This window comes from Aspergillus melleus, assembly GCF_016097325.1.
Source record: "Aspergillus melleus strain CBS 546.65 chromosome Unknown contig8, whole genome shotgun sequence".
NCBI lineage: Eukaryota > Fungi > Ascomycota > Eurotiomycetes > Eurotiales > Aspergillaceae > Aspergillus > Aspergillus melleus.
The window spans coordinates 486,606-499,170 of NW_025763377.1; the positions used below are offsets into that span (position 1 = coordinate 486,606).

The 12,565-nt window shown below is 52.7% G+C and overlaps 5 protein-coding genes across 5 annotated transcripts; 4 read left to right on the forward strand and 1 right to left on the reverse strand.

Moving 5' to 3' along the window:
* Positions 1–449: 449 nt before the first annotated feature.
* Positions 450–2,504, reverse strand: LDX57_012275 (uncharacterized protein; the record flags this gene model as incomplete). The annotated part of the gene is made up of 5 exons (XM_046094012.1): positions 450–1,292; positions 1,343–1,711; positions 1,774–1,903; positions 2,041–2,210; positions 2,313–2,504. The coding sequence occupies 5 exons, from the start codon at positions 2,502–2,504 to the stop codon at positions 450–452; spliced, it is 1,704 nt and encodes a 567-aa protein (XP_045949991.1).
* A 1,349-nt stretch (positions 2,505–3,853) lies between these two features.
* Positions 3,854–4,882, forward strand: RPL2 (60S ribosomal protein uL2; the record flags this gene model as incomplete). Its single annotated transcript, XM_046094013.1, has 4 exons — positions 3,854–3,902; positions 4,022–4,513; positions 4,603–4,688; positions 4,745–4,882. 4 exons carry the CDS (start codon positions 3,854–3,856, stop codon positions 4,880–4,882), a joined length of 765 nt encoding a protein of 254 aa, XP_045949992.1.
* A 960-nt stretch (positions 4,883–5,842) lies between these two features.
* mpt (putative DNA repair and transcription factor Ada) lies at positions 5,843–6,523 on the forward strand (the record flags this gene model as incomplete). The annotated part of the gene is made up of 1 exon (XM_046094014.1): positions 5,843–6,523. One exon carries the CDS (start codon positions 5,843–5,845, stop codon positions 6,521–6,523), a length of 681 nt encoding a protein of 226 aa, XP_045949993.1.
* A 1,272-nt stretch (positions 6,524–7,795) lies between these two features.
* LDX57_012278 (BAR domain protein) lies at positions 7,796–9,344 on the forward strand (the record flags this gene model as incomplete). The annotated part of the gene is made up of 5 exons (XM_046094015.1): positions 7,796–7,922; positions 7,983–8,150; positions 8,219–8,334; positions 8,389–8,669; positions 8,726–9,344. The coding sequence occupies 5 exons, from the start codon at positions 7,796–7,798 to the stop codon at positions 9,342–9,344; spliced, it is 1,311 nt and encodes a 436-aa protein (XP_045949994.1).
* Positions 9,345–10,490: 1,146 nt separating this feature from the next.
* On the forward strand, positions 10,491–12,431 carry LDX57_012279 (fungal specific transcription factor domain-containing protein; the record flags this gene model as incomplete). The annotated part of the gene is made up of 4 exons (XM_046094016.1): positions 10,491–11,206; positions 11,324–11,698; positions 11,751–11,971; positions 12,052–12,431. The coding sequence occupies 4 exons, from the start codon at positions 10,491–10,493 to the stop codon at positions 12,429–12,431; spliced, it is 1,692 nt and encodes a 563-aa protein (XP_045949995.1).
* Positions 12,432–12,565: the final 134 nt, after the last annotated feature.

Below are 12,565 nucleotides of genomic sequence, written 5' to 3' on the forward strand. Positions count from 1 at the left end.
CTGTAGGTCGATATTGTCTGTCAACTTATTATAAAAGATCAAGTTGTTTGGGCGGACTTGGTAGTATCAATGATAGTAAATACAGTACGGAGTATACATAACACTCGTACATGTCGCATGACTGAGTGTTTCATGACTGACCCATTGTCTTGAGACTCGACATCAAGCATGTCTACTAGATCTTCTAGCTAACAACATGGACAGAACACCCCCATTTTCATGTAGCAACCGCTTCGTGACATAAGAGCGCTACAAGCTCAGCTCACTGACTGATGAGCAGGCGCACTTTTCAATGCCCACCTAACAAAGTTTTCCCGGTGACAATAACGCCTAAGACTCCCCGTTTGACCCTCAATTACATGAACATGAATGGAAAGAATAAAAGACGCTCCCCGCAAAGAACTCTAATAAGGATAGAAGATACTCGGGTCAGTCGTAGTCAACTAGACTCAAGCAGCCTCGCCTGATTTAGCGAGGGTGACGGGCGGGTGAGTTGGCAGGTCTGTGCCGGTCGTAGGCTGGGGAAGCTTTGGGGTTTCCTTCAGCTGCTCATCCCCGGTGTTCTGTAGTTCGGTTTTCTGGTCAGGATTCGCGCCGGGTGCCACAGCCGACTGCTCAGCATCTGCTGCTGCCGAGTCCTTGTGGGTATCTAGCCCATTAGAGCCAGTTTGCGCTTGAGCCGGCGGCTGAGTCGTTGCCTCTAGTGGTTGAGCATCGCCGTCAGGACCACTGGGACTAGACGCTTTGCCTTTAGTGTATCTGAGCTGCACCACCAAGCTGGGGGCCTCTCCATCCACGACCGACTCATCTCCGCTCACTTCCTCTTCGTCGTCACCTTCAAATTCGTTCTCCTCCTCTTCCTCGCCGCCCTGCCATTCATTTCCGCTAGAATTCGCTGCTTCGGATGCATCGCCCATGTCCTCGTCCACATCGTACCCCGGTTGTCCATTTCCTCGGGTCGAACGAGTCCTCTGGGGTCTGCCTGCGCCCTCCTCATCGGCAGCTGAGCCGCTCAGCAGCGTCTCTCCATACAGCCCCCCCGCGCGAGACCGAATCTGCCTCCCACTCGCCGTATACCGGGGGCCGGCTGGCTCCGGGGGTGTAGAAACGCCCGAAGTATTACGTGTAGAGCGTCGAGTCGATGGAAGGCCATCAGAAAAGATGTCCTCGTCATCGGAGTAGGTGTATTTCAACTTCTTTCCCCGAGTGCGGCCTTCATATAAGGAGAATCCGGGCTCCGGTCGCGTGAATGCTGCCTTCCGTGCAATACGATAATCACGGCGTTTGCGTTTCTAAAATTTCGTAAGCAAAGATGACGGATGAAAAGCCAAGGGGATCTCACCTCTTCCGCACCCTCAAACCGGGGAATAGAGTTGTTAATCTTCTCACTGAGTTTCTTCGAGTTCACGCTCCTCTCCTCGTCGAGTTTATCCGCAATGGCCTTTAATTCCGGGATACTGCCCGCCACGCTCCACCACGTCACATGCTTCAAGGCTGGGTTGCTCTCGCGATACAATCGGAAATGGGTGTCGTCAAGCCCTTCGATGAGCCAGTATCGACGTTTCAGGCCGTCGCGACCCCAGGGCTGAACGGATAGGGGTTGGTTCAGGTCGTCTTCGTGACGCGCTTGTTTGTAGGATTCCTTAATCTTGGCCTGAATGGCCTCGGACGAAGACAAGGACCAGAGGATGAGGGATTTCAGTAGTTGCAGCTAGGATGTGGATGTTAGCACATAAGTTCTGGTGAGGCCAATTGCCGAGCCACATCACGTACGCGTTCTTCTGGTGTCATCGCCGCGAAAGTGCGCCCCCCGTGGAGCGGGTTCCTTCCCTGCCAAGCCTTAGGCCACTGGGGGGCATGGGTCTGAATCGCTTCCTCCAGAGGTCGTTGGTAGTGGTTTCGACTGTGTTCGCAAGTATGTATTAGTTAGGTCTCTGTATAAACTGTAGAGAGAATTGATGCGAAGCTTCTGGGCAATAATTCCCCAGCTGTTCGTCCTCTGTAAGGCACGTTCTCGAGGCCCGAGGTGGGAGGTCATACTCCACGTCTTTCTTTCGGTTCAACACCAGACCCAAAAAAGCACATAATAGCCTCTCGATGTGATCTCCTGGCGGCGTCTCGCTGACCCCTCGTTCAATATCTTGTGGGCCAAAGTGTGGCGTGGATCGTGGGAAGGCCTCGTGGAAACGCGCGCGGAACATGACGATGAACTGGAGAGTTGCGACTGGTTAGCGATCGGGCGTCACAACGGGTAAAACGCGTCAAATAGAGGATTGGAAGCTGAAACAAGTCCAGCCAACGTGCTCACTTACTGCAATATCGGGATTATCGGCCAGAACGTATTCATGGGGTGGTGACGGTGCCCGTTTCGGCGGCGGAGATTCGGACTCCTTCTTGAAGTACTTCGTGATGCCCACAGGCTCATCGACGTTCATGGCGCCAGATTCTTCATCTGACGGAGGCGCCGATGAAAGCGACGAGAGCTCCGAGTCGGAAAGAGACATGTTGGACATGTATGGGTTGGTTGCGTGAAGAGGGTGTTGCGGCAAGGGTAAAAGGTGGGCAAGTGCGCGCCGCAAGAAGTTCTGTTGCGCTACTGCTTCCTGGGTGGGAGCGCGGCTTTACGCGCGTGGCTTGTCTGGCATCGTCCATTGCAGCCCCATATCAAGCTATGATCAGCACCCGTTCACTACATGACATTCTTTGTCCTTGGGTTTTGGAGATTTTTCTACATTTAGACCTTTGGAGCACGGTCTGAGGGATTTCTGCAAAGGTGGGAATTGGAATTCCTGATATAGTTGAACTGACACAGTGATGAAGAGAGATAAATGGATAGAGTTGATTCCATGCATTGAGTGAACGCGCAATAAACGAAGAATGGAACTAAGGTAAATTGTGAGATATGATCTCGCCCGCTGGTAGATAGTGCTTAGACGGTCCTACGGAGTGAGGGAACACGGCAACCGCGCGACGCGAATGGATGCGTTGAAAGACAGACAGCGCGCCGCATGCAAAGCGTGCATCGTGGTTTTCTGGTTTTGGTTCTGGTTCTGATTGACATCGGCCCAAAGACAGGATGACAAAGTGCATCGAGTCGGTCAACGACGTTGTATGCTTGCTCTGCGACAAAGCGAAGCCCTAATAGGTACCTTCCAGAACCCTTCTAGGCGTTGGCGAAGACGGGATGGTCTTGCGGGGATATGACCAGTCTGGAAGGGCCATAGGACTTGTCTCATCGGCAGCAATCTAGAATCAATTGTTTAGTCTAGGGAGTCACCGCGGGAGTGTTTGAGATCACGTTACTGCCAACCTGAGCTGACCTCTCAACTATCAAATGTCCGTGTCATCGAGGGAGCTTGGATGACAGATGCACAAGAAACTAAGGTTTGTTCATAGGCTTGGATGGAAATTCGGAGAGACGATGGAGAAAACCGGGATTCGCAGGGAACCCTAAGTCTAACTCCTAAGGCTCGAACGTGGTGGTTCTGCCGGCGAGGGTGGAGAAAGGGTCAGAGTCAAAAGGCCTCAAGGGACGAGAGAAGTTTAAGTGCAGACTGCAGGCATCAATCAGGCAGACAAACGCGAGGGCACGATTACGTTAGCCGCGGCGCGCCAAAAAAGAAAATGCACAAGCGCGGGACTCCATCCCAAAGGGGCGCTAGCGCCAACTCGGTTAGATTAGCGATTTCGCCCTAAAGCCCACACAGCCTTTCGCCGACGAATTCTCAACACCAACCCGACAAGCCCATTCTTCCGATTTTGAGGTACGAGCTTTTGATAACTCCCACCACTGGGTCGCAGGCGGTCTTTCCTTGAATACTAACGTCCAGGTTCTTCATTACAGAAAGTCGCCATGGGTCGTGTGATCCGCAACCAGAGGAAGGGTCGTGGATCCATTTTCAGTGAGTGCGACCGCAATTCTTCGTGATCGAAATTCCAGGAAGCATTATTATCGTTTCCTGCGAGATTTCAAAATCAGAGAGAAGAAACAAATTACTGACCGGTGACATCTCCCGTTCAGCGGCCAACACCCGTCTCAACAAGGCCCCTGCCCAGTTCCGTACCCTCGACTACGCCGAGCGTCATGGATACACTCGTGGCGTTGTGAAGGAGATCATCCACGACCCCGGCCGTGGTGCTCCTCTCGCCAAGGTCCAGTTCCGTCACCCCTACAAGTTCAAGCAGATCACGGAGACCTTCATCGCCAACGAGGGCATGTACACCGGCCAGTTCATCTACGCCGGAAAGAACGCTGCTCTGACCGTCGGCAACGTCCTCCCCCTCGCCTCCGTTCCTGAGGGTACCGTCGTTACCAACGTCGAGGAGAAGTCTGGCGACCGTGGTGCTCTGGGCCGTACCTCCGGAAACTACGTTACCGTCATCGGCCACAACCCCGACGAGGGCAAGACCCGTGTCAAGCTTCCCAGTGGTGCCAAGAAGGTCATCAAGAACACCTCCCGCGGTATGGTCGGTATCGTTGCCGGTGGTGGCCGTACCGACAAGCCTTTGCTGAGTATGTGATCCGAGTGGACTCCTTTTTTTCAGGGGGGGACTGCGGTTTTGTCCAAAAGGAATCAGTTCAGTGCTAATATTTCCCTACAGAGGCTTCTCGTGCCAAGCACAAGTTCGCTGTCAAGCGCAACTCGTGGCCCAAGACTCGTGGTGTTGCCATGAACCCCGTGGATCACGTAAGAATTTCCTCCATCCTATTTTATTACATCAAATTCTGACAAAATTTCTACAGCCTCACGGTGGTGGTAACCACCAGCACATCGGTAAGGCCTCGACCATCTCCCGCTACGCCGCCCAGGGTCAAAAAGCCGGTCTTATTGCTGCCCGGAGAACTGGTCTGCTCCGCGGTACCCAGAAGACCAAGGACTAAACGGGTTATGGAGTGGAGTTTTTTTCTTTGTGACGGGTTGAAAATGCTCTTTTGCTATGAGACATATGTACTTAAGGCGACTGTGGATAGCCTCCCACGCGTCCTTAGCGAATTAAGGTTGTGGCCAACAAATTTCATTGACGATTAACCAAACGGAAGAACGGAAAAAATGGTCGGTCTTATGTCTTCGATACCAGCAATTGGCAGATTCAAAAAGCAAACAAAAAATGTGGGGATCTACATAATAAAATTTCTTTTGGTTCATGTCCTTGTCTTGTATGATCTTGGCCGTGTAGACCTACTCGGTGTATACGGTGTAGTGTAGGCATTTGACCTTTCGCCTTTGTATTCTGCAGAATGCCATGCGTCTCCTCGATCGGCCTCTGAGATGATCAAATTCCGCGGAACTGGCATAAGCCCTCCGTTATGTAGTCAGGGTACCACCGACGAGACCCTAGGTGTGCGTGGTTGGTGTGTACCTGAATGGCTGTTGTCTAAAATTATTGTCGCGCTTTACGCATTGAAAGTTCCTGTAGATGGACTCTAGATTACGTAGAAGTTCTAGAAACCGGTTATTGTGTCTGTCTTCCCCGCAAATATATATCCGCTGTCGAAGTGTGCCGCCAGCCGTAGGAACTATGGATATTATGCACACATACCTATTTCTATTTGATAACATTTTTTTTTAATAGCAGACATAAGGAGGAAATATTCCTACGAGACCGCAAGTCGACCATCGACTCCCATTCGAAGCCAAATCAAGCGAAGGTGGCAATCTGAGAATGTGCGAAGACATTGCCCCCAAATTGACCAATCAGCGCTAGCGGAGCCGTGACTTAGAAATATCCGTACCTTTTAAGATGGTAACTATGGATTTTCTCTTCTTCCCTCCCATTTCTCCCCTCCACATCTACGATGCAACTGGTATAGCAATCTCCTCCCCAAAATCCAAAATATGTGATGGCCCAACAAGGATCCCCCCAGAAGATCCCACGCCTGCACGCCACCCCCGGCCCGTCAGCCACCGCACGCTGGCAAGCCGTAGTCAACCGGGACGCACACGCGACATCCTTCGTCTACGCCGTCCTGACGACCAAGATCTACTGCCGCCCATCATGTCCGGCACGTCTGGCCCGTCGAGCCAACGTCCGGTTCTACGACACCCCTTCGGACGCGGAGCAGGACGGCTTCCGGCCCTGTAAGCGCTGTACACCCCAGACTCTGCGGGCGGGGAATCCCCAGATCCAATTGATCCAGCGGGCCTGTGCGACTATCGAGGCGCAGGTTCGGGGTGGTTCGAAACCGACGCTTCGGGAGCTGGCGGACGAGGCGGGCCTCACGCCGAGTTATTTTCATCGCCTGTTTAAGAGGATGAAGGGCGTTACGCCGGGTCGGTATGCGGCTGTCGCTTTGGGTCGGGGTGGTGGGGGGTTAGTGGATGAGAGTTTGTCGATTGGGGATCTGACTGTGTCTCAAGCATGGGAGGTAGAGGTAGACGCCCGGTGCGATCCCTTCATACCCGACACTCTGGATGACGCTGTGGTCGCGAACGGTGGAGACGTGGACGTTGGGTTATGGAATGATTTCGACGTTTTGATAGCCGCCGAGGCTCATTGGGAGGATGCACAGTGGCTTGGGTGAAATGGGATGGATGGAGTCTGGACTCTGAGGACCAGATATCTATGGTGGTTGCCTATCGCAGCGAACAATCAACCAGCGGAAGAATGAGCGGGGATATCCGATATCGTATCATCTTCTATTCTTGGGAACTACGGAACCCGAGGGACAAGCATCAAACACACGGATCCACTCCGCAAGACCCCTGGTCTCCTGACTCCTGAGTTCTAACTCCATCCATTGGAGTATATCAGGGGTGCCTTGAATCGAGACGGATCTCAACGCGTCGAAGTGGACATTCAGGAGGTATCAAGTACAGTCAGGGAGGAGGGATGCGATATCACATCTCATCAGGGACCGAAAAAAGGGGTCAGGGTTCCATCAACACTGCCACCGGGATGCCCCCAAAGCCAAGTTTTGATAGACTTAGACCTGTTCAATCGCCGTGATCTACTGCCCGTTGACGTTGGCTGGTCATACGTGGTCTGACAATCTGGTGTGCGATCGTCAGAGCTCCATCTGGCAGCATGATCGTCCTTCTAGACCGGGAATCTAATCTATGTAGTATTCCTGCTCCATACATATGGAGTAGATATAGATGCTGCATACACGTACTCCATCCAATGTACATACTGCATCTGCAAACTAACTACCTAGTACATCCTGATACTTGATTCCAGAATTCATCCAAGGGAATCAGTGGATGCCAGAATATAAATAGCAGCGTGGCAAATCCCCCACTTTGGCCGACCCACCAACGCGTGTCACTTTCAATCCGAGCCAACGATGCCTCGAAGAATCATCACCATCGATCGAGCGATGTTTCAGGTTGGGAATCCAATGCAGCGTCCATTGGTTGCTTGCACCGTATTCGTACTATAATAGAGAATACAGTATGGTACCTAGAGAGTACCGCTACTCCGTAGTACTGTGGTTCATTCCTCAGGTATCTCTTCCGTACTCCGACAGGGACTGGATGGGGCCAGCTCTTCTTTAATCGCCGGCCATCCCACCTCCGTCGCATCTTGTTTTCCTTCCCTCTTCCTTCTTCTTTCCTGTTTTCTTCTCTCTCCCAGCCTCCCTTCAACCTTCTTTTCTTGCCTTTTCTTTTTTCCCTTCTCCCAATCTTGGGTTCTGACACTCGCTTTCCCAACCTTTCTCCTTCTTCTCCTTATCAGTGCTCCCACCATCCGCTTTCAGTGTTTACACTTTCCGCCGGCCGGATCTGTCCCTGAAACTTTCTCTCTCTTTATTTCTTCTTCTTCTTTTGGTACCTTCGTACTCGACAACTACAAAATGAACGTCAACAGGAAATTCGATCGCTTCAAGCAATGGGCTGGCGAGCGGATGGGCGGGGAGGTCAAAACCAATCAATCCGACGACTTTAAAGCCATGGAGACCGAGATGAATGTGCGACATGACGGTAAGCCCCCAAGCCATTGATTCCCATCCCCTTCAATGACTGACGTTTCTTTCCGCCCAGGGATCGATCGAATCCACAAATCTACCACCGCCTACATCAAGGCCGTCTCCAAACGCAGCGAGGGCGACGACAAAGAAAAGACCCTACCCATTGCCCACCTGGGTACCAGCATGGTCGGCCACGGTGAAGACTTCGATGCGAATTCCGAATATGGCCGATCCCTGATCTGTACGTGCTCCTACTTGTTGCGCGCCCGAAATAATTGCTGGGCCTAACGAGCGTTTCCCCTGAAATAGTGCTTGGACGAGCGGAAGAACGTCTTGCCCGCGTCCAAGAATCCTACATCTCCCAGACGACCTCGGGCTGGCTTGAGTCCCTGGAGCGGTCCTCGACCCAGATGAAAGACTACCAGGTAAACAGGATTCCTCCGTACTCCCTAGCGACCGATTGTCTGACCGTTAAATAGACTGCTCGCAAGAAGCTGGATGGCCGACGACTGGCCTACGACACCTCGCTCTCGAAAATGCAAAAAGTGAAGAAGGAGGATTTCAGAATGGAGGAGGAACTTCGAACGCAGAAGGTCAAATACGAGGAGGCCAACGATGACGTGCTCCGACGGATGCAGGATATCAAGGACTCGGAGCCCGAGAGCGTGGCCGACTTGGAGGCTTTCTTGGATGCCCAATTGGACTATCATGAGCGGTGCAGAGAGGTGCTCCTCCAGCTCAAGAATGAATGGCCGGGAAGGTAAGATCAACTCGTGCTCCGTTTGTCGCGTGGACATACTCTTAATATGGAAATAGATCTCCCCAGGCCCCCACCCCCAATGGCCGTCGCATTGGACGTGCTCGTTCCAACACTGCGCACTCGTTCCAGGACCGATACGAACCGCTGCAGGAGGAGAACACCAATGGCGCGGATCAGCGTCCGATCATCCGCACGAGCCGATCGCCTTCAACTCATTTTGTGGAGTCGAGAGAACCCTACGTGGCTGAGACGCCACCTCCGCCGCCTCAGCGACCCGTTCTGAACCGCATCTCGACCTTCGAAGGACCCGCGCAGCTGCGACAGGATCATGCATCTGGCTCTCAATGGCCGGGGCGGACAACCAGCGAGAATGTGATCAGTCGCCGGAACAGTATCCAGGCTCGACCTCCTGCCCGAGTGCCTACCGATCCTTATATCGATGCGTCCGGCGAATTCCGCTCCAGCAGCAACACGAGCCCTGAGAGGTCTTACTATGGACGATCTGAATCGCCTGCCTCGTCTTACGGAGGGGTGTCACGAAGAGCCAGTTCAACGGCGCTGAACGCTGCTGGCGGGCCCAAGAAAGGACCTCCCCCTCCTCCCCCTTCACGGGCCAAGAAGCCAGCTCCTCCTCCGCCTCCCATGAAGAAACCCATGTTGAGTGCTGAGATGTAGATCTGTCTGGACAGATTCGGGTTGACCAGGAGGAACTATTGTGCATGAAGGAGAGAGAGCGAGGGAACATAAGAAGGAGGGATCGTGGATAGTTGATTGTCTTTCTCATTGTAAATAATAATCATGGGTTATCTGGCTGTGTAGATCTTTCCTTGCTTTCATGGCCTACAGTGACTAGAAGCGTAGATACAATTCTCCGAAGTCATCGTTGATAGCTCCTTGTTGCTACTGCCTGAATAGATCACAAACAGTTCTCCAACTGCCAAGATCGATGACAGCGACCCACTCCAATGAACTTCCTAAAGCGTGCATGTCATGACCTCGGGTAATTCTGGTATCTCCCATCTGGTGGAATCTAGGTAGTATTTACATGGTAGATGATATTAATGATGTTAGAACCAACTATCAAGGCCAACATCGACTCCCCCGCAATCTTGGCATGCGATTTGGTGTAAGCGTTCGATTACGCCTTCTCCGCACTAAACCATGCATACTCCATACTAACTGTATGCGAGTTTTATTCACTACATTTCATTCCATCTCTCGTCCCAATTCAATTCCCTTTATTTCTGGTTAATTGTCTTGGCCTAACTGCTCCACAGTCACCCATAATGAGAAAACGTCTCAAGGTTGCAACCTCCTGCGACACTTGTCGATCACGAAAGGTCAAATGCAACGGAGCTCGACCAGGTGTGTGGCCACTTTGTTTGAGATCCTTGTGCATGGCCTGTTTGGCATGAACTAGATGATGACTCTATCCTAAATGGTTTAGTGTGCGGTGTCTGCAGCAAGAGACAAGACACTGCCTCTACATGCTCCTACGGGAAAGAGAATACCCACCGAGCTCGCATCGCTCGACGTGGTGAACCCACCGATGCAGCTGCACCGCATTTGCATAGAAGATCAGAGCCTAGTCCGTTACTCCCCCGAATCCCTGCTCGTGAGGAATTGGCGGACCACCGTACCGATGCGCTGCGTTCGATGCGACACGAAGAAATCGTGCCTGGGACGCCGGAGTCTTGGGGCCCTTTCCCCGGGAGACATCGAGCTCTGCACAGGGAGGTATCTAGAGTGCCTGCTCCTGTCCAGAGTTCTCCATCCTCTTCCAGCCCTTATCAACCAGGTCCCCCGGCAGTGACGGACTCCATGACCGGGGTAGTCGGCGAGCCATCCGGAAGCCACGAGTTCTTTGGCAGCAGCAGCGCGGGCTCGTTCATGCGACAGATGCAACGGGCAATTGATTCCCGACTAGGGGTAGGGAATGATAATGCAGGGGCTGGCATCGTCGGAGTCATATCCGCCGACGGCCTAAGCGTCACGCAGCGGCCGTTCTCGACCAAGCCCTCAATCGAGTATGTCCTTCCTCCGCGAAAAACCGCGGACGAGCTGGTGCATTCATACTGGGAGCTCGTGTACCCGCTATATCCCTTCCTCGACCGCGACTCGTTCCAGCGTTTCTATGAATCAGTCTGGACAGGCTCAGGCCCAGGGCCAGCCCCAGACGAAAGCGTCCTTCTCTGTACGATGAACGTCATCTTCGCGCTCGGGACCCAAGTATCCGGAACAATCGAGCCCGAGCAGCGCTGGGAAAAGGCATATACGTATTTCCTAAGAGCGGATCATATCCGGGAACATGATCTGCGGGACAACGGGTCTGTGAGTCTGGTGTCGTGTCTGCTCTTGATGGGTATTTATTTGCAAAGTGCCAATATCCCGCAGAGGTGCTGGATGGTCGTGGGTCATGCTATTCGAATGGCGCAGAGCTTGGGTTTGCATCTTCCGGATTATAATGCTCCGGGGAGATCGCTGCGTGGGAGGGAAGTGGTGAGGAGGATTTGGCATGGGTGTATTCTTATGGATCGGTATGTTGGGGTGAACCATGAACCATCCTTCTTCTTTTTTTTTTTTTTTTTTGCATCTTCACCTTTATCTTCATCTTCTGTTTTCCCTACATTCTCTTCTTCTTCTGACATGTTCAGCGTCCTGGCCATGACCTTTGGCCGTCCAGCTATGATCCCGAAATGGCTGTCCGCCGTGGTCCCCCTGCCCAGCATGATCGACGACGAGTTCCTGGATCTGCAAGTTGAAGGGTCTTCGATTCGACCAGACAACGAGCCGTGCATAATGGAATTCTACGTATCCCAGCTCAAGCTGCACGACATCATGGACAACATCCTCCTCAAGCTCTACATGGACCACGGCGGACGACAACACCCCGACGTAGTCACCGTGTTCAAGCTAGACGAGGACCTCATGAACTGGACTGCTGGTCTGTCGGCTGAACTCCAACTGGACGCGCCGTTGAAACATCGAGAGTCTGTCCGTCATCGGTTGGCGGTGGTCAATCGAGTTCGGTGCGTCAGGTCTTCTCCGTAAACCATAGACTACTGACTGACCCTCTATCAGCTTCTTCCACGCACGCATCTTATTACTGCGGCCGATTCTGGCCCAGTTCTGCCTGTCCCATCACGCCGTAAGACCGATCGAGAGTCTGGCTAGTCGAATGGACATCCAATGCTCGAGTCTGTGTCTTGAGACGGCCCATCGATCCATCGATCTGATCTACTCGCATCTGAACCAGGACATGGTATTTGGACCGGTGCCAGCCTGGTGGTATTCCGTGCTCTGTATGCCCCCCTTTCCACTGCTTTGCTCAACGACTAGATCATCTCTGACAACCACCCCCCTCCTTGAATCCATCACCTAGACGTCTACACAGCCGCCACCGTCCTACTAGCTGAGCGAATCCGCCCGGAGATCGGCACCACCATCGCGCAGTACTCCAACGTCGTGTCCTGGCGCCGCGCCATTCAAATTCTCAAGGCATATGCGCGCATCGGCACCTCCGCCAAACGATGCGTCGCTGCGCTGGAGATCTTATCAGCCAAGATCCCAGCCGCTCACTCTTCTGAGTTGCTTCAGGCCGACGATGCTGATCCCACCGTGTGTACGGAACCGGCGAACCCGGTTCCGTTTCCTGATAGCGATCTGTTCAGTCGTGTTGATCTCGACGGTATATTCCTGGATTTGGATGATATGGGTTGGTTGCAGAGTGGACCGGAAGCGTGGCGGACGAGTATGAATTGATTCTGTATGTCTTTTGATCTTGAAGTAGGAGGCGAATATATGGCAATCCCTGAGTATAGGAATCGCCTTGTAGCTATACACCATAGGAACTAAGCCCTACTATATGATACAACCGACCTCCATAACATCCATCC